At 48.0% G+C, this 21,027-nt stretch overlaps 1 protein-coding gene across 2 annotated transcripts in view; it reads left to right on the forward strand.

The window, feature by feature from the left end:
* Positions 1 to 11,985: 11,985 nt before the first annotated feature.
* Positions 11,986 to 21,027, forward strand: part of MXI1 (MAX interactor 1, dimerization protein) — an 84,741-nt gene continuing 75,699 nt past the window's right edge. The window contains exon 1 of one of the 2 annotated variants that reach the window (XM_040486393.1): positions 11,986 to 12,460. In XM_040486393.1, the coding sequence (XP_040342327.1) occupies positions 12,199 to 12,460 (262 nt within the window). In that variant the 5' untranslated portion in view covers positions 11,986 to 12,198. Of the gene's footprint in view, positions 12,461 to 19,280; positions 19,399 to 21,027 lie in introns of those variants that run through there. The other variant, XM_040486394.1, reaches the window with a different exon arrangement.

Raw genomic sequence — 21,027 nt, forward strand, 5'->3', positions numbered from 1 at the left:
CTTCTTTTCCAAAATTGTTTTAGCTATTTTAATTCATTTTCTTTTCCACGTAAACTTTAGAACAATCTTGTTTATATCTGCCTTTTCCCCTGCTTTCAAGATTTCTTTGTCTTTAATTTTTAGACATTGTATTACAATGTGTCTTGTCATAGATTTGTTTGGATTTATCTTGTCTGGTATTCCCTCCCCTTCTTAAAACTATAGTTTACAGGTGCCCAGGTGGCTCAGTCAGTTGAGCATCTGGCTCTTGATTTTGGCTCAGGTCATGATCCCAGGGTCATGGGATCAAGCTCTGTGTCGGGCTTTGCACTGACTGCACAGAGCCTGCTTGGGATCCCTGCACTCATTCTCTCTCTCTCTCTTTCTCCCTCTCTCTCTGTCAAAAACAAAAACAAAAACAAAAACAAAACAGGGTTTTTTTGTAGTTATGTCTCAGCAAATTTCAGAAGTTCTCAATCATTATTTTTTCAAGCATTTTTTCAGTCTTTTTTCCCTCTCCTTCTGGGACTCCGGTGAGATGAACATTAGATTTATTGCTATAGTCCTATGTGTTCTTGAGGAGCTGTTTTTGGTTTTTCAGTCTTTTTTTCTCTCAATTGTTCAGACTGGGTAATTTCTATTGTTCTGTCTTCAGTCAATGTATTATTTCTTCTGTCCCCTCCATTCTGCTGTAAAGCCCATCCACTAAGTTTTTTATTTTGATTATTGTACTTTTCAGTTCTAAATCTTCCATTTGGTTTTTCTTTAGATCTTTCATTTCTTTGCTGAGACTTTCTGTTTTTTCATATGTTTCAGACACGTTTGTAATTGTTGACGGAAACATATTTCCATCATATCTAGGTGTTGGCATTCATTGCCTTTTTTCATTTGATTTGAGATCTTCCTCTTTCTCGAAATGATTTTCTACTGAAACCTGGACACTTCCATATTACATTATAAGACTCTGCACCTTATTTAAACCATCTGTTTCGTGTGGCTTCCAGTGACTATGGCAGGAGAAGAGAGGTGCTGCCTTGTTACTGGTAGGTATAGAGTCCAGGTATCCCTTTTAGCCTCCACTGGCGCCTGAGGAGAAGGGCACATTGTTAAGCTGTGCAAGGGTGAGAGTTCCCTATGTGGTCTGCACTAAGACTGCAGGGCCTTCATTAACGCCCGTCGGGATGACGTCCCTAGCTCCATACTCTGCCTTCTCTGACATCACTCTGGAAGTGGGTATCGGGGAGCCTTGTTACAACATGGCTGGAGTAAAAGTTTATTCTCCCCATTTGGCCTTTACTTGTGTGGGTGTGGGTGGGTTACAGTTTTACTGTGGTATTTGGCTGAAACAGAGTGGTTATTACTTAAAAGTTTTTTGTCTTGCCAGGATGCCCTTTTCCTGGTCCTTTGGTTCCAGAGAACAGACTTTTGTTTGGCCTTTTTCTGTGTGCACCTGGTGTTCCAGGTTGCTGCCTTCTTTAGCTCCAAGACTAAGGTAAATAAAGTAAAACTAAAGCCCAGAGAGCTCACCACAGTGCTGTTCCTTGAATCCTGAGATGCCTAGCCATTGTGCCTTTCTCTCTCCTCCTCTAAGAGTTGTCTTTTATATATAATGTTCAAGGTTCTTCGTTGTGCTTAGTAGAAAGAATAAAGTATGTGTACCCCATCTTCCTAGAAGTGGAGGTTCTGTCCCCCACCCCAAGTTTTTACTTGTACCTCCTAACCAAAGCAAAAACCCATTGAAATTTCAGTATCATGCCAACTTTTGGCTTAACTCACCAGCATTTTTAGGTGATCAGAGTCCTTTGCTAGTGGAATACCTCCATGACATATTGTGGGCCCATCTTTCCAGAGAGAGAATTGTGCCTAAACCATGTAAGGATCCTCTCTAGGTAAATCTGTCATCACAGTAATATTAACCCCATCAAAGGGTGTTAAATCTTGATAGTTCAAAGAGGGGAGAAGTGGAGATAGTTTTACATCCAAGATGGATGTCCTAAAACCCCCAACATGACTAGCTGTTGGGTCTTGCTTTACCATGCAAAAACTCTGGTGGCTGACAATGTGCCCCCCTCCAAATTAATTACCTGCAACCTCCTTCCCCCAACATTTTGGGTTTGATTTCTGAGAGATATTGACCAAATTTCCATTTTCTTTCTTTCTTTCTGCACAGCAAGTTACCAAACCAAATTAGGAACAAATCTCTGAATATTATTAATAAAGGAGGAGTTTCCTTTGAACTAGAGTCTTTTTAACTGTGTTTCCCAGAGATTTCCTGTGCAGCTTCAAAAGGAGTTCGTGACCACTTTGATTAGGACTTTATTTCAAGCCCTAATGGAAAGGGGCACATTCTCAGAATATCCATCAGTATGAGTGTTACCCAGTTATGTCCCCTTGTAAAAAAACAGCACAGCCCCTTCTTGGGATCCACACTAATAAAATGATTTTCTTCGTTGGAGGTGACAGTCAGCTCTTTCTCCAGCGCTGAGCCCTAAGTGTGGCGGGAAAACTTCTGAAAACCAAAGAAGATTTTTCTATTGCTACTTGATTTGCTCTTAGGTCCACCCTCATATTGAACACACATGGACAAAATGCTGTCTGTTGCAACTAGATTCTTTTATTGCACTGTTATTTCAGTCATTTAGGGGTTTGGAGGAAGATGGGGGGCACAATATGGCTAATGGAGACAGATGGTCAATGCAATTATCACTTGAAAAACAGGTTTGTCCTTCAAAAATGGCAACAGCGGTGGACTCTCAATGGCAGGTGAGATTTGGAAAAGGATTAAGAAAGGATTACCTTAGAGAAAAAGAACAGGTGTATCCAGGGTGTTCCAGTTTGGGGGTGGGAACCTTCAGCTTTTGAATGACACCCTCAAAATGGCCCCTTCACATTTCAATTGCATTTGCACCCAGGGATTATGGCAATGGTCAGTGTTGGTTACCTTAAATAAGGAAAAAAGATAAGGTGAAAGCAAAAGTTTCTTTCCATTCTTTGAAGGGAAAACATAACTTAAAGGGGAGGGTATGTTGCACTTTTTAGCAAAACAGAAGAGTATACTTACCTGAAGGGAAGAGAGGAAACCCAAAAGTCTCAAAGCTCTCCACCCTGCATGAACACTGATGTTCCACTTTATAGCCCTGGGAATAGGTGGAAAAAGAATCAATTCTCTGGGGAGAGCGTCTGTGGCGTCAAGGCCAGAATTTCTACAAGTGAGCTGATCACAGAGTATTATGAATAGAAGTGACCGTCTGCCCTATATCCATTTTATAGGTAAAGAAATTTAGCCCAGAGAAGTGCAATGACCTGCCTAAGATCATGACCGGTTAGTGACAGAGTCACAACTGGAATTTAGTCCATTTCCTTTGTACTATGAGTCATCCTACTTTACAAGACTTGGTCAAGGGCTCAAAGACAGAAAGGTGAGAACAAGGAGGTCTGAACCCACGTTCTGTCCAACGGAGGGACTCTTCGGGGGGGGGGGGCTCCAGGTTGTACTGCTGCCCCACCCATGTTGTCTATTTTACTGCCAAGCCTTGGGAGAGGAAGATCTGCAGGGGGGATCTGGGAAAGGTAGCAGCGATGAAATAATAATAATAGCTACTTATTGAATGTGTCGTCCATGCTAGGCACCGTGCTAAGCTCTTTACAGGCATTAATCCATTGGATCCTCGTAATAACCTTGTGAAGTGAGTATTCCAGAGAATCTAATTTAATCGCACTTCATCTCCCAAACTAAAGTTGCCAGGTAAATACAGGATGATCATTTAAATTTGAATATCAGATGAACAACAAAAAAATTTTAGCCTAAGTACGTCCCAAATATTACAAGGGTCATACTTATACTAAAACATTATTCCTTGTTTACCTGAAATTCAAATTTAACTGGGCGTCTTGCATTTTCATTTGATAAATCTGGCGATCCCATCCCTAAGGGCACAGGCTGAGACCCTCTGTTGTATGTGACCAACAGTCTTTCCAAATGCACTACATGTTGTTCCCAGCTTCACAACCTTTGGCCAAGGCAGCAGATACATGTGGTTTCTCAGCACCTTCTGTGTGTCCTCTACCTCAGCCGTGGAGTTAATTGTGTAAAAGGAAGGACAGACCATGAGAGGCACTTGGTGTCACGGTAGATTGGTGATGTCTGATAAATGACACGGAAGGTACTTTTCTATTTTCTGAGTTGGTCCCGCGTGCTGAGCTCCAGTTTTCAAACAATGTCTACTGAACAGGTTTTCTGGGCATGGCATTTGTTAGGCCCTGATGGAGACACTACGGAGGCTCTGGAAGAACTCACAGCCTGGGAAGGGAGGACCCAAGTTTCCTCTATTGGAGAAATTTTCAGTCTATAATCGAATAAGGAATTGGAACAAGCACCCTTGTAATGCACGGAAACCCAATTAGCAAGACCACATAAACTCATACCCGCCAAACGTGCGGCTGGACCGAACTGAATGAAGGTAAGCGGGTTATGAACAGGAGGAAGGGATGTTCCGCTGTGCCAGGCTGGAGGCCTTGGAGTGCCCAGCTCTGCCACTTGCTAGCTGCGCCATCTGGGGCAAGGCACTTATTTTTCCCCAGTCTCCATGTCTTCACCTGTCACATGGGGGTGAGAATAATAGCTCGTGGAATGACTGCGAAGCTGAAATAAAATTGTGGTTGGAGAATGGGGCCTGGAATGTTACAAGCATTCTATGAATACTAGCTCTTGTGCCTACCGTGTCTCTAAGATACTCTGGGACGACATCACACGTTTTATAATAAACTCAAAAGCCCTCATGCCCAAAGGATGTAAAATTAAAACTAATGGGATGAGAAAACATTTCCCTTAACATCAATTCAGCCTAAGAATTGATAGAGCCCAGTTCTTCCAAGGCTTTAAAAAGTGCACAGGAAATGCCTGGGTGGCTCGGTCAGTGAAACGTCCGACTTCACCTCAGGTCATGATCTCCCGTGTCGTGGGTTTGAGCCCCGCGTCAGGCTCTGTGCTGACGGCTGGAAGCCCTTCTTCAGATTTTGTGTCTCCCTCGCTCTCTGCCCCTCCCCCACTCACGTTCTGTCTCTCTCTCCCTCTCTCAAAAATAAAATAAATATTAAAAAAAATTTTTTAAGGACACAGGAAATGCAGACCAATTTCCCTATTCCAGTGTTTCTGCTGGGGATATTCTACTCAATTCAACTTTAACAATGATGCAATTAAGTATCAAAAGTCTAAGACAGATTCTAGCAACTGTATACCAACATGTCATTCTCCTGTGCTGGCCTGTCTGGGATGGGTGTTTTTAGGGTGTAGTTATATGGAAATAGCCTCTGATTACATTTCTGACTTTTCCAGGTAGGTTATAATTTTAGACAGCTGTTTTGACGTGACTCTTTGGCAGGCCACACATATGTGCGAGAGCTTCAGAACTCTGAAATAGGATGACATAAAATTAAAAAAAAAAATTAACTCTTCTGAGACATAATGCAGTATTCTTACTATGTGGAAACATGCAAAGGTCCATTTGTACGCGAACAGAAATGAATGTCCAACGTAAGCAAGAAGCTAGAAAAAGGGAGAGATGAAGGTAAACCCGTCCTCACTCTTGTTTACGGCTGTTTCTTTGATGTGTAAGAGGATGTAACAGTCTCTCCGTATGAATCCCATATTCTGGCTCCACCTTAAGGTTTACATTTCATTTTCTGAAAGACACAGGAGTAAAGAGGCCTGTCTCTGTGTGCATGTATGTGACTATATGTATATCTGTATATGTACGACTGGTCCTATGTGTTCTATATTTATACCTGGGGTAAGAGATGAGTCCCGTGTGGGTAGAGGTTTTGGCCCTTTCCTCACTGCTGAGTCCCTATAACCAGAACAAGCCTGACATATGGAAGACTATGTCTTCTGATGGAACGAATTAATCTGCATGTTAAGTATGTGCTCATACATCCATTATCCCTGATAAATGTACCCACTCCTTTGCTCATCAGCCTGTTCACCCATGAGAACTGAGTTCTGGAGCAGGAAAGAGAGAGGGCAACTTGCAAGCCTCAGATAGGAGAGATGGAAAAGGGAGAAAGAGAAAATAAGCTTCAGAAGGAAAGAAGGGGTGAGTAGTGGGCAGGTATCCGGGCAGAAGTTCAGAAACTAAAAGCAGCACCATTCTGGGCTGCTTCCTTCTGTAGATCTTGTATCTTCTTCAGTTGGGGGGGGGGGGGCTGCCTCCCTGGTTACTGAGTCCAGTGTTTTCACAGACCAGGGTCCTGGGCCTTCAGACCTCATTGAAGACAGAAAGGGGCTCCTCTGACTTTTTGTTGATTTGTTTTCAAAACAAAAAACAAAGCAAACAAAAAAACAAGAAACAAAAAACAGTGGGAAGCAGGCTTTTCTCAGAGATAAGGCGGATTGGGATATCCAAGATTCCAGTTTCTTTGCTTTGGGCTAGAATTTTACTAGCTTAGTGTGGTCATACTTGTTCTCCCTGCTGACCCAAACAGGCAGTAGCATCCCAGTAGATCCCAGTAGGATCCCAGTAGCATCCCAGCATTAATGAACCTGGGGGAGATGAATTAATGATGCTTCTTGGAATGGGGAAGAGCGGAAGACGGTGCCACAGAACTCACCCTTCAGAGGAGAGGACACAGATGCTGCAAATGATGGGATTTTTATCCAAAATTACCTGGTCATGCAGCGGAAGAGCTGGCCCAAAACCCTGGGCTTGTATCTCTTTCTCCCATCTTTTTGTCACTGGTCTTGTTTTCCCTGAAAATCTTCCAGGACCCTTGAGACTAATACTATGCTGACATGTGCACAGCACCTAACAGTTTCCAAAGTCCCTTTATATATATCCCATCAGCAAGGTAAACATTGTTCTTCCCATTGAGCACATGAAAATACTGAGGTTCTAAAAGGTTAAGCAAATTACACAAGTTCAACCAGCTAATAATCAGAAGGAAGATCCTTTTTGGTACCTTAATGTACGTGAATTTCGAATCTTTGCTGAATACGTTTTTTATTTTTTATTTTTTATTTTTTTTTAACGTTTATTTATTTTGGGGACAGAGAGAGACAGAGCATGAACGGGGGAGGGGCAGAGAGAGAGGGAGACCCAGAATGGGAAGCAGGCTCCAGGCTCTGAGCCATCAGCCCAGAGCCCCACACGGGGCTCGAACTCATGGACCGAGAGATCGTGACCTGAGCTGAAGTCGGACGCTTAACCAACTGAGCCACCCAGATGCCCCTGAATGCATTTTTTAAAATATGGGGATGTTGAAGAAAATAGGGGCCGGAAGGACTGCTCTCAGCTAGTAGAAACCCTACAATGAGAATACAATGAAAAAAAAAAAAAAAAGCTCCATATGACTCCCACTTTGGTCTCAGTCCATTGCTTTCATCATCTGGTAATGCTTCCATCAGAAGCATCTTATTACAGAGAAGACCCATCTTGTCACAAGAGATATAGAGCAGTAAGGACAGGGGAAAGGGTGATTGAACCTCTGCACTTTTGGGGAAGGGAACCTCAACCATCTGGCTCAATGGGTTTCTGGCTTCTTGACAGACAGTATTTTGATATTTAAACTTTAATACAAGTGACTCAGGAATAGTTTTGCAGACAGTGTCAAATGCCTCTTCTTGCCATGCTGGAGCAAGGAAGCCATGAAGGGCCAGCACCAAGGTTCCAGCCGGGCAGGAAGGAGCATTCATGACTTTGACCCTCATGCCTTAAGTCCCTGTCATGTGCCGTGTATGTGCTGTGCTAGGTGCCACGGGCTGGGGATGCCAGGGGGAGCAAGGCATGCTCCGTGCCCTTAATGAGCTCATAATCTAATGAACCCTGTAAGTACTGGGCGTTGCATAGGAGAAGCCCAGGAGTTGGTTGAGACAGGAAGAGCCTGGCAGCTTGGAGGTCCAGGAGAAGGGAGGGCAGAGTCCAGAAGAGCAGAGATAATGCCCCAGGAGCAGGTGACACCCGGGTGAGCTCCAATGTAGGGTGGAGGCTATTTATCCTCTGTCCTTGTCTACACCCACTGGTGAATGTGTGGGTGGGGGTGGGGGTATGGGTAGTGGTTGATGGAGGCCTGGTCAGCACTTTTAAGGCTGTTCCAGGAGCCAGTGGGAGAGGTAGTCACACAGTTCTCCTTGTTCCTGTCATTCTACTTGCATCTAACCAGTCCGTAAACCTCTACTCCTGGGCTTTCCTTGAAGCCAGTTCTCCCTCCTAGTAGATGAAGGCTCCTCCCTTCATCTCCCTTCATCACCTCCTAGTAGGTGAGGGCTCCCAAGGAAAGAAGAAGTCAACTCCTCAGGTCTTTGCTGGACAATCCCTTTCCAAAGGGAAAGGTGCTCAGGAAAAACTTGGCTAGGAAAGCTCTGGGGAATTAGGACTCGAGTGACAATATTGGGGACAGGAGATCTCTTGATGGTGTTTATCAAGCCTAAGTACAAAGACCACAGGTCAAAGAACAGGGAAGAACCTGATCTGGCCATGCTGGCAAGGTCCAAGGAAAAGCTAGATGGTGGAGTAGTGGACTTAGGCAGAAAGGTCTAGGGAGGGAAGGATGGATAAAGAGGAAGAGTAGGGCTAAGGAACCTAGGAGAACCAAAATGGCCCAGGACAGGAAAGGACATCCCATCCACATGTAGAATGGGGAGCGGGGGGGGGGGGGCACTTTCCTTGGGTCTTAGTAATTAACCGGCCTCTGTGTACCTGAAGACATAATTAACAAGCAAAACAAACTCCTTTGATGTGAGAATAGAATGTCTGCAGGTAGGGAGGGGCCGAAGGGGGCAAATACATGAGAGAGTGATCTGGCTTCAAAATGCAAACAAGGTTGACAGAAAAATATTACCAACAGGCAAATAGGCCAAACAAAGAAACAGAAATTTGGGGAAACAAGACCCTGACTGAATAGGCATCCAAGGTATCTTGGGCCTTTGGGAACATCTTGGCTGGCCTCACTGGGCACTGCAAAAAGTCACTACTTTTCTTTCAAAGGGTTCACATGTTTTTATCAGGCCAGCTGCCTTCTCATCCACTACCTGTTCTCTGCAAAAATTGCCAGCAAGTTTCCAAAGAAGCCGTTTATTTATGGAGTCAAGGCCCCGGAGAAAGTGAGGTGCAAAGGGCTTGAATAGCTCCTCCTGGGAAGCAAAGCTAATCGGGAATGGAGCTGAGCTTGTAACCCAGCATCCTGGATGCCTGTCCTGTGATATAACCCCTGAAACACCACTCTTTCTGTGGGGGCCAATGTTATTAGAGGAGTCTGTGAATTGGGGGATAGTGTGGGAGGAGAGAGAGAGCAGTATGATGCTCTCAATTTAACACTTGATGGGCTCGGGGGAAAAAATAAGGAAGGGGCTTGGAGCTTTAGGTTGGCACATTCATCATTCCACACACATGTTACCAAAATGCACACATGCAACTGTACTATATGTGGACTAGAGTCTGGGGCACAATAGCACAGACTTTGCGAAACAAAAAGGCATTTCTCCTGCCTCCACTGTGTCTCTTGTGGTGCCATTGTCTGATGCTAAGAACTCACATAATAACAAAAAACAATGCCCCTATGAAGGGGGGGAAACTTGATTTGGCACCAGCAGTGGTGTTTTCCATGGGAATGATGGTGGGGGCTGTGGCGGACTGTGGGAATAGTGCAAATCAGCACTTTTTTGTAGATTTTCTTCAAGCCATTGTTTATTTTGGCTTTGGTCAGATCCGTGGCCCAGCTTGAAGATTCCCACTGGGCTTTCTGAAGCTCGCAGACCTATGAGAGATGAAACAGGGATAAATAAATAATTACAAAACACCCTACCCCCGCCCAGGCACTCATGTGTGGGGTGTGCCTACCTCGGTGGGTGTGGGTAGACAGACATGTAGGTCACAGCACTGCATATGTATGCATTTGGCATCCACTGGGGAATTAGAGACTAAGGTTTTCTTGGGGCTTAGCTGGTTCATTGTCTCACTATCATCTTTCAACTGGGGCAAGGGAGATCGGGGCTGTCTTACACACGTGCCAGGTTTTGCAAAATGGCATTAGATAAAAGCTGTTTGAAAATATACCTTCCTAAAGTCCTCAGACACTTAGGGACTTTTAAACATGAGCAACTCAGGTTGTGGTCCCAGCAGGAACAAAAAGTCAGTAGTCAGTCTGATCATGGAAGGTGAACTTTTATTTCACAGCTCCTAGGAGCTTCTACTCTCCCCTAGCTAAAGGATGCAAAGACCAGTCATGCAAAATTTGTCACAGGATGAAAAATGAACGGACAGTATGTGTAGTATGATTGTATCCAAATGTGAATTGGAAATGTGAATACATTTGCTTTAAAATGCCAATTACCGGGGTGCCTGGGTGGCTCGGTCAGTTAAACGTCCCACTTCAGCTCAAGTCATAATCTGTGGTTTGTGGGTTCGAGCGCCCGTCAGGGTCTGTGCTGACAGCTCAGAGCCTGGAGCCTGCTTCAGATCCTGTGTCTCCCTCTCTCTCCATGCCCCTCCCCCACTCGTGCTCTGTCTCTCTCAAAAATGAATCAACGTTAGAAAAAATTAAAATGCCACAGATTGGTGCCGTCATCTCAGCAGCAGGTTATTATATTCTAAAAGTACACAAGACTTTAGTGAATGTTTTACAAAGAAATGTACTTTCCTTTTTTAAAAAAAGTTTCCATTTCCAGTAAGAGTCTTCTGGACAAATGTGTGTGAGGCCACTCTGAGTTTTAGGGTGGCTGGGTTGCTCAACTGCAGGGGGCAGTATTCCATGTGTCTTCTGCCTAAGTGGTTCCCTGGCAGCGGGTGGGGGGACTGGAGGGGGGGGATTTCCAGTTGGCTTTGCAAGGTGACAATATTTGGGTGGGTTTGTTGCAGAGATGTTTTCCAACAAAGTGCAGAACAGTCTTGTTTCCTGTAGCTTGTTCCCTCCACCCCTTAGATACAAGTAGGGGACCCAGGTTCTCATCTGGGTCTGGATTGAAAGAAAAAGATCTTACTAGGGGCCAGGTAGTGTGCTAAGTGCAGATATGATTTAATCAGCACAAGAATCTTATTGGAGTTTCATGGATGGGGAACAGGCCAAGAGAGGTTGGGGGACTTGCCCAAACTCACACAGTCTATGAGCTTCAGAGCTGGACTTGAACTCTTCTCTGTGACACTCCCCAATGGCCTTCAACTATCCCTCTGAGTCCCACTGTACCTCCCAGGCCTGGAAAGCATGATTGGTTCCGGCAGACCCTGAGTGGGTGGGTGACAGCAGCAGCAGCAGCAGCAGCAAAGACAACATCTTCGACTTCGACTTCAGTCTTCAGAGCCAAAAGGTGGAGTTCAGCTGGGGTGGGGTGGGGGTCGGTCCTGGGCTGCCATTTTTCTGCGGCTCTGTCAAATAAAAGGGTGCCAGGTGTGGAGGCACCCTAGTGTGAGCTTTGCACAGCTGGACCAAGGCCGGGAAGAGGAGTGTGGAGAGAGGTGCTTACATCTCCTCCCCTTCCTGGAAAATAGCTTTGCATTTGAAGGGAGAAAGAACGAGTTGAGTAAATTTGTAACTGGGATTTGGTGGCTTGGGGATTTCATTTGACCCGGTGAAGGCACATGCCTATGCCTGTCTGTGTGTAGGGGTGTGTGAACTGGGGGGAGGAAACTCCAGGCTACATATGATGGGTTTTTTGGATTGGGCTTTTATTTTTTAAAAAAGTCATACCAGCTGCCATTTATTGGGGATCCACTCACTATGTGCGAGGCATTGTCCTGGACCCTTTACCAGGTATTATTTTTATGTGAAGAAAAAAAATAGCTCACTAGTTTGTTTTCCTGCAGGTGCACTCGGAGGCATCGAGTATTTTTTCCATTTGTGTTAAAATACAGTGCTCTGCTCTGAGGTAAGATTTGGGGAGAGGCTGGGAAGGGTGCAGGGACGGGCAGAGGGCGTCCCTGTCTCGCTTTTCTCCACCTTTTATTTTGACCGGTCCGATGGTGACAGGCTCGCACTAGGACCCAGGCGCCAGAGCGCCTCCGTCTGTCCTGTAGGTTCATTCAATCTCCCATACACACAGACCCACTGCGAGACAGACACACACTCACACACACTCACACACACAACTGCACGCAGCGAGGCTCGGGAAGTCAGGTCGCCTCCTCGCCTCGGCGCCTCCTCCGCTCCGGCCAGCCGGGTCTTCTCCAGGGACCGGAGCTCGGCGGGGCCGCGCAGCCCCAAAAGAGGACGAGCTCGGCGGACCCCGGTTCCTCCATGGGCAAACGCGGGCGGCCGCGCAAGGAAGCGCGCTGTGAGGGCGCGGGGCTGGCCCCCGCCGCGCCCCCGGCGGTGGCCGCGCCCCAGCCCCCGGCCCAGCCCGAGGAGCCCGCGGGGGCCAAGCTCAGGTGCCCCTTCTCGGACATTTTCAACACCAGCGAGAACTCGATGGAGAAGCACATCAACACTTTTCTGCAGAACGTGCAGATTCTGCTCGAGGCCGCCAGCTACCTGGAGCAGATCGAGAAAGAAAACAAAAGTAAGTTTAGGGGCCCCTGCTCCTCCTCGGCGCCCGGCTCTTTCTTCCTCAACCACTTGGGCGACCCCTGTCGCCTGCTCGGCCCGCGCCCCCCTTCCCCCAACACACATCCAGCCCTCGGCAGTAAAGCCGATGACACCGGAGAAAGGACACGCACGCACAAAGCTGCTAAAGATGTAACAAAGACGAGCGGGGGCGGGGGGTGGATGGCGAGGGGGGCCTGTCGGTGCGTCCGTCTGTCCGTCTCCGGGAGGCTGGGAGGACCGCCGGATGGACAAGCGGGGGAGTGTTGTTTGCTGACAACTGAGCCGAGAGCTCATCTCTTCGAGGTCGCCTTTCTTCCTTTTTCTACCCCCCCCCCCCCCTCAACCCCGGAGCCTTCTCGGGCAGACAAGTGTTGTTTTTCTGTCGCTCGTTCCTGGGTGGGGTGGGGATTAGAAGCCGAAAGTTGGAAATCGTAGGCAGAGCTCAGCGGCTGGGGAAAAAAACACACGCAGACACACACGACAACAATAACAACAACAACCAAACAGCCCTCCGCGGCATGGGCTTGGTCTGGCTGGCTCGGCTCTGCTTCTCCCTTCTGTCTACTGTGCTTCTTCCTCCCCTCTCGTAGCAGGGCTCAGGCCATCGCGTCCACGGATACAGTCCCCCAGTACCTCTGTTGCCCTGGGGTGCCACCCCCCCCTCCCTCCACCAAACAGGCCGGCTGGGCCGGGCAGCGCCAGCAGCTTGCCCCGGACCCGCCGTCCTGCGCCCGGGAAACTTGGCGAGGGGGACACAGCTAAAAGGAAACTTTGGGATCTCGCAGGAAACAATAGTTGGGGAAGAAGGTGTGGGCTGTTGTGTGAGGTTTCTTTATTTTCCGGGAGACGACTTACGAGTGAGCGCGCCTGGCTGGGAAGGCAAACGCCTGCCTTGTCGATTTCTACTGTCTTCCTCCTCTCTCTCCCACCCCCCCCCCCCCGGCCGATTCAGGTGGAGAGCAGTGCTGGGGAGAGGGGTGCTGGGAGCCCCACCCCGGCCTGGCCTCCTTTTTGTATTTGTTTGTTTCATTTTTGCCTCTGCCTGCTGGGTCCCCCAGTCCTCCCAGGCAGTCGACTCAGCGTCCTAACGGGGGCACGCGTGTGCGGTGTCTCCAGCACAGTCCTCACAAATAATAGCTGCGAGAAGGGGGAAAGGGCCAAGGCAGAAAAACCGATAGACTAGGGAAAACCAGGCTGTTTAATCTGTCCGAACAAGTAGGAAGATCAATGAGACGAGAGAGCGAGGGGAAAAAAAAAAAAAATGGTCCGATTGCAACGTGTCAGATCTTGCAACCTCCTCCCCCCAAAACACAACAACAACAGTCCTCAAACACAAAAACACCTTAGCTGACCAACACCCCAGGCCTCCGTGGTGAAAGTAACCGTGTGTTGCCAGCGCAATTGTGCAGTGGCTGAAGGCAAAAACAAGGATTTGTGTTGGGAGGACGGTTGTGTGCGTTCTTTTCTTTCTCTTCTCTCCTGTTTTCTCGGAGTGCCTGGGTTGCGAGAAAGGCGCATCGCTGGCTGTGTAGCCGAAGCAGTTTGCGATTATTCATCCGGGCGGGAGGGGGGGGGGGCGAGGTGCATTTGTCAGGAGGGTAGTTTCTGAAAAGCTAGAGCTGGTAGGGAGCTGGGTGAAGACGTGGTTTTGTTTGGTGTGTTTGCTTTTGTTGGAGGGGGGAGGGGCGCGATTTCTTTAGCTACCCCCCACCCCTGTCCGGGGTTCTCTGGAGTCTGTCCCGTGGTACCGACTCTGGTGGGGTGCACTAAAAGAGGGCACCTTGGCAGTGTGTGGCAAACCTGGGACCCCCACCCCCAGCACGGTGTACGAAGAAGGCGTTTGGAGCTTCCACCGCGTCCCGCCCCCCCCCTCACCCGCAGACAATCGGAGACCTCCGCCCCCCCTTGCCCCCTCCCCCACCCTCCCCCGCCGCCCTGGCCGCCGCCACCTCCTAGTTTACCCCGTGCCGGGGCTCCGGCGTGGCCACCAGTCACGTAAGCAGAGGGCCGGGCGCGCCGGGCCGGGCTACCCCTCACGGGGCGGGCCAGCGGCAGCCGACTGGGGCTCCTGTGGCGGAGGAAGCCAGGGGGCTTCCTCCTGGTCCCTCTCCCGAGCGTCCGCGCTGCAAGCCCAGCAGCCCCCGAAGAGGGGTTCAGGAACCTCAGCGCCTCAGTCAAAGTCAACTTCGTGTGCGTAATCAGCCCCTCGGCCCCACTGCCCCCCCTCCGGCCGCTCCCCGCGGGAGTATTTTTAGCTCTGTTGCCTCTATTTGCTGCCGCTGTTTGGCTCTGCATGACGTGATGCCAACGGCCCCCAGATTTCCCCGAGAGCGTGGGGGCGCTGCGCCTTGCCCAGCTTGGCTGCGGGGACCCTGCTCCAGGCCCTCGTCCCCTCCCCAACAGCTCACGCAGGCGAGGGTGACCTCCAGCAAACTAAGGGCTACCATCGCCAGGCCCTTTATTATGCCCCCTGCAAACAGGAGCGGCCCACGGGGGTTGCTTTATCCTCCCCACTTTCGATTCCCCCTCCAACCTCCCACCGGAGCTGGGTTTCCCAGTACGGAAAACGGCGGGCCCTACATCTGCCTCAATTTATTGGGGGCGCTTCTTCGCGCTGGCGGCGCTCGCCGTTGTTTTCTGTTCGCTGCACACAATGCCCGCGCGTCACGGCGGTCCGCGTGTGCACAGCAATAACGCGAGTTGGGGGGCGGGTCGTGCGTGCGCCGGGCTCGGGCACTGCGGGTCGTTCCGCGCGCGCGGGGCTTGTTTTGCTTCAGAGCCCCGCTTTCCGAAACGCTTACATCATTCAGTCGTTGGGGGAGGGAGGAGGATCTGGGCGTTCCGATAGGACTCCAGCATTTCTCAGGTCCCTGGTTTTTGGAAGGAAGCAGGGATCCTAGCTGTTTATGATGTTCATTATGATAGGAGGGGGCTCAAGTTTTGTTTGTTGGGCAAGTTTTGGGTTGTTTTTTTTTTTTTCCTCTTTTTAGGTCACTACTGCAAAGGGCACTGCTGGCCGGCTCAGGTGCACAACCTCCCCGCCTTCATTTCAGCCAGTTCCCCTGTAATCACTTGATCTCAGTTTCTCCGCCTCCTCCTCCTCCCCCTCCCAAGCTAGAGACACATGGTTTCCACATGGAGACAAACTTCTTTCCTCTGACTGGACTTGACCTAGCTGCGTTGTTCAGCCTATCGGCAGCTTCAGCTTTCTCTGACATCACGCGTTGCTGAGGCCTGAAACTGGTGGGTGGAGCCAGGAGGCAAGCCAGGAAATCTCTGGGAGCTGTAGTGTGGCCAGCTGCTACAATCCCTTCTTAAAGGGACGCTCTTCTCCCCTGAGACGGGTGTCAGCTTTGATTCTTCATTTCGGGTTCGGTGAGACCTTCCCGAAATGCTCCAGTAGACCCTGGTCACGAGTTCACACGTTTCGTTTTTACTGTTGTTTGCAAAGTACTTACTTGGCAGCCGCTTGCCTTATTTTCCATTGTTGCCAGAACTGCTTTTCATTGCCTCTTTGAGGTTTCCGTAGTAGGAGGAGTGCTCACCAAGTTGTGGCCACAATGTTGAATTATTCCCAGTAGGTATGGTGAGCCTCCTCAGGAGGAAGGGGTTCAAATTAAGTCACCCAGTATTGACTGTTCTGTGCAAGGCAAGGATTCCCAAGGATATGTGGGTACATTCTCCTGAAGTTCCAACTGATGCGAATCCTTAAGGATCTCAAATTAAAGGTCTCCAGAAATATTAATCATGGAGACTGTGACCCGTTATCACAAAATCAGAAGTTATATATAAATCATCTCTGGCATCACCTATATCCATTTGGGGTACAGTGAAGGGGTGGCAATTTAGGACCGACTGATAATTAGAAAAATATTTACTTCCTGTTTTGGAAAAGGTTAAACTGAAAGGGAGGAAGAATGAGATTCACAAAGCAGTGTTATGTGCAGAAAAGCTGTTCCGTGGTCAAGCAAAAGCTACTGTAGTGTAACGTCTAGAGGGTTAGAAATGGGCTTCCCAGTGTCTGGGGAGGGTCACTTGGGGAGCAGTGCTTAAGATAGAGAAGAATGATTACATGGGAGTAGAAGCCAGAGATCGCCCTCTGGAGTGGATTATCTGGGTTTAGAGTGAGGTGCTTTCCTGGACCAGGCATGGACAGGCCAAGGGGCAGCCTCTTCTTCCTGATGGAGAAAAGCTGCTGCTGTGTGCTTTCATGGGGCCCCACCCTGCCTTCCCCATGTAATCGCCTCTGCTCCCGTCCAGCAGGTCCACCAGCAAGCAGGCTTCGCAGTCATGCCTCTGTGCTTGACTCAGACTCTTCCTTCTGTCTAGAATGGCCTCATTCTCTTACTCCACTGGGGTTATCTGTTTCTTACTCACCCTTCAAGACCTAGGTAAGTTCCTACCTCCTCTAGGAAGCCTCCTCTGGCTATTTCTTAATTCAGGGTAGTTGAGAGAATGAAAACCTTACAGTTACCCAGAGTAGGGCCCAAATTCCTCCGTCGCTGCTTACTGGCTTTGTGACTGTATGTGCAAGTTACCTAACCTCTTTTTTGTAAAATGAGGATAACAATAACACCAGCCTCACATCATTGCTGAACAACTAAATGAGGTACTCCATTTAAACATTTAAAGTACCTGGAATATAGTAGGTGCTCAATAAATAGTCTCTGAGCCTTGATAATCAGTACTATGCAATTTTCCACTTGCTTCCTGTGTATTAGCTTTATCCTCACAGGGAGATGATTAGCATCCTAAGGGAAAAGATCACCAATAATATTTCAGTATATGTCACCATTGCATATAGCATATCACTGGGCATATAGAAGACATTTAATGTACATTCTTTGATTGGTTGGATTTGTCATTTACTGGCTATGGCACAGTGATCAGGTTTGAAGGCCAGGGGACACAGAATAGACTTTCTGGAGACTTGGAGAAGAATTAGAAATACTGATCTCTTCCAAGGAGAGGGGAAGTTTCATGTAATCAACATAGAGTGCCCTTGGGCTACAAAGACCAGGGGCTGCGAAGAAATGGTAGTTCAGGCCTGTAGAGCTGAAAGTGCCCACTGTCATCAACTGTGACCCTGAAAATGAATGTTACTGGCTTAGAGAGCAGGAGACTAGGGCAAGTTATGCTAAAATTAAGGGGTTTGATGGCAACTAATGTTCAAGCAGGTCACATTTCTCCATAGCGGGCATCTTACAATTCATTCATTCGTTCCGCAAATATGTATTGAACATGTACTATGTGCACTTGCTTTTTTCCTGAAAATTCTGTGGGTTCATTTATGGTGGGAGTGGAATGGGACATTTGGTTTTTGGGGAATTGTGTAGAGAACACTTTTTTAATGTTTATTTATTTATTGTTGGCGGGGCAGAGAGAGAGAGAATCCTGAGCAGGCTTCGTGCTGTCAGCGCAGAGCCCAACATGGGCTCTCGAACTCACAAACTGTGAGATCCTGACCTGAGCTGAAATGAAGAGTCGGACACTTAACCAACTGAGCCACCCAGGCGCCCTGTGTAAAGAACATTCGTAAATCGAGTTTTTGTTTTTGCTGTATCCTAAATTATGTTTCTCAGATTCAGCTTTTTTCTTCCAGTTTTAAATATGATCTCTGCCCACTGGTAAATGCCAGAAGTCGACTTTGAGGATAGTTGTGGCTTTCAGAGTCCCAGAGCTCCCAGGGACTAGGCACCCTACAGAGGATGCCCAGGGAAAGGGAACAGAGCCTTCGAATTTCGGAGAAGTTGAATTGAACCATTCCTGGTTTGTGGGGGGAAAGGAAGTTCCTTCCGTCAGCTCCAAGGCAAGACAGCATGTTCACTGACCGACCCTCCCTTGCTGATGAAAATGCTGTACCATTGACATACCCAGAAATGGGAATTTTCATCTGAGGATGGCTGGGCAAAAGTTTGGAGGCAAAACTGAGGGAAATGAAGAAGATTCTAGCATGTTGCAGCAGCAACTAATTGCATTACATACTGTGAATACTGGTTACCATTTTTTGAGCACTGACTATATACCAAGTATGGGGCTAAACATGCATTATCTCCTCCAGTCTTCACAACAACGCCATGATGTATGCAATTTTATTGCCCCATTTTATAGAAGGGGTAACCAAGGTGCAGGGATGTTGAGTAACTTGCCCAAAGGTCATATGGTTTAGTAAGTGGCAAAGCTAATTTTTGGAACCTAGGCCTCTGATTCCCGAATGAGCCTGCAGTCTTAACCATATATGCATGTACACGTTTTCCAGTCAAGGAATGAAGTCCAGAGAGGTAAAATGACTTGCCCAAGGTCACCCAGCAACCTAAAGCAGAGCTGGTATTTGAAACACTCTGTTGATTGTTCAAGGTCTTCCTGTACACACCCTGCTTAGAAAAGGCTTAGAAGTAAGGCCGAGGACAGAATAGCCAACCAGAGAGGGTTTTTTGTTTTGTTTTGTTTTTGTTTTTCAGACTTGTTCAACTCTCCTGGCCCTAACTCAAGTTTAGGCTCCTAGGAAACACCACCCCCTCCTGCTGCCTTTCCGAAGTCCGTCCTCTGGGCATATCAGAGGACTTGGGCTGTTGCTATGGTACTGGGGCCAACAGCAGGTTCATCAAAAGCCGGGTCTTTTGCCTTTAAAAAAAGCCTGGCCCTGCAGAAACGAATTGGCCACAAAGATTTGCATCAGTCATTGTGGCTTGTTCTGTTTTAGATCCCCCCTGCCTCCCTACCCCACCCCCTCCTCCCTACCACCACCACTTTCTATAAATACAGTTGGATAAATATTGATTTAAACCGGGTTTCTGGAGGAGAAGCACATGGCTGCCCTGGCCTGGTCTTCACTTAGATACCACCAGCATGCCAGGCCTGACACACCTAACCCCCGACAGCTCTGGCTTCCAAATGACCCGTTTTGGGGAGGTAAGTTGTGGTTTTGTGGCTTTGATTAAAAGAGAGAGAGAGAGAGAGAGAGAGAGAGAAGGAGTGAAAAAGCAACAACCCAGCAAGAAATGGGAATCTTCTTGCAGAATGAAGAAAGCAATTCTCAGCAGGCAGAAATGGGGAGCGGGAGGCCGTATTGCAGACTGGCCTTCTGAACCATTCTCTTGCCTTTCCCATTCTTCCTTCCACTCCATTTTGGGTTTTGTTTTTATTTTTTTTTTTTAATTTTTTTTTCAACGTTTATTTATTTTTGGGACAGAGAGAGACAGAGCATGAACGGGGGAGGGGCAGAGAGAGAGGGAGACACAGAATCTGAAACAGGCTCCAGGCTCTGAGCCATCAGCCCAGAGCCCGACGCGGGGCTCGAACTCCCGGACCGCGAGATCGTGACCTGGCTGAAGTCGGACGCTTAACCGACTACGCCACCCAGGCGCCCCGGGTTTTGTTTTTAAAGGAGGCAGGTGGTAAGACAGAGTGTCAGGGCCAGAAGGAGCCCCAGAGGTCACAGAGCATCCATCATCCTATTACAGATGGGGAAGCTGAAGCCCAGAGAGGGACAGTGGCTTGCCCAAGATGACACAGCAGAAGCAGAACCAGATTCTTCTGGGCCTCTTGCCTGGTGTGAGAATGGGTTACAAGCAGAGCCCCAAACTGGGCTTTTGTTTTACAGGTCAGGTGCTTATAAAGTCAGCAATTCTCAAACCTGGTTTACTGATCCTAGGGTGTGGCCGGTTGGTTATTGCAAAGGCCATTGCAACATTCACAGTAGTCTTTCAAAATGAAGCTAATTTGAATTTGCCATTTAGAAAAAATATATTTTCTTTTACACTGGGGCTGGGGGAAGTAGGAGGAGTCCAAAGGCAGTGACAGTGACAGGATGGCTACCCAAGCCTTATCTGAGGAGGAGAAATATAAGTCTTCCCAGAGGGGCCTCCTCTGGGGGCGGTGGGTGGTGCTCTGGGCTCACACTGAAGAGTGGCTTCAATTCCACAGGGACAGACACCTGCTCTCTGGCTCTTCTGCTACTAAAGGGAAGTAATTGTCTCTGATATCATTGTCCCTGAGTGGCCTGGCTGGAGGTGTTAAAGCTGTCAACAGCTGACTTGATCTCTCTGGCCAAAAATAATGGGAATTTGCCACCATCCCCTCCAGAACTTGAGCCTCCTTCTCTGCTTCCTCATCTTTGCAGAGTTGCGCTAGGCCCCTTGCTTGTGAAACATTTTGAAAGTTCAGGTGACCCTTGTTTTGAGCAATAAATCTCCAGGAAATATATGTAAATAAGATCTCTTTTTTTAAAACAAATTTAAATTAGAGAAACTCTCTTTAAAAGGCCCTCGTGGCAAATACTTTTATTTGGAATTATGTTTCTTGCCAGGAGTTCTCCCTAAATTTGTTCCCTGAATGTCTTCCTTCCTTCCTTCCTTCCTTCCTTCCTTCCCTCAGACTGATGTTTAAGGAGCACATACTGTTTTATGTCAGTCACTGTGCTAGGTCCTGGAGATAACAGTCCCTGCCCTCATGGAGTGTATACTCTCTTCCAGTGCCAGTTTTTAGAAATTCGTTTGCCTTAAACCCCAACAATGTAGAATTACACCTGACTTGGATTTT

This window comes from Herpailurus yagouaroundi, unplaced genomic scaffold (assembly GCF_014898765.1).
Source record: "Herpailurus yagouaroundi ecotype Mexico unplaced genomic scaffold, PumYag 163, whole genome shotgun sequence".
Taxonomy (NCBI): Eukaryota; Metazoa; Chordata; class Mammalia; order Carnivora; family Felidae; genus Herpailurus; species Herpailurus yagouaroundi.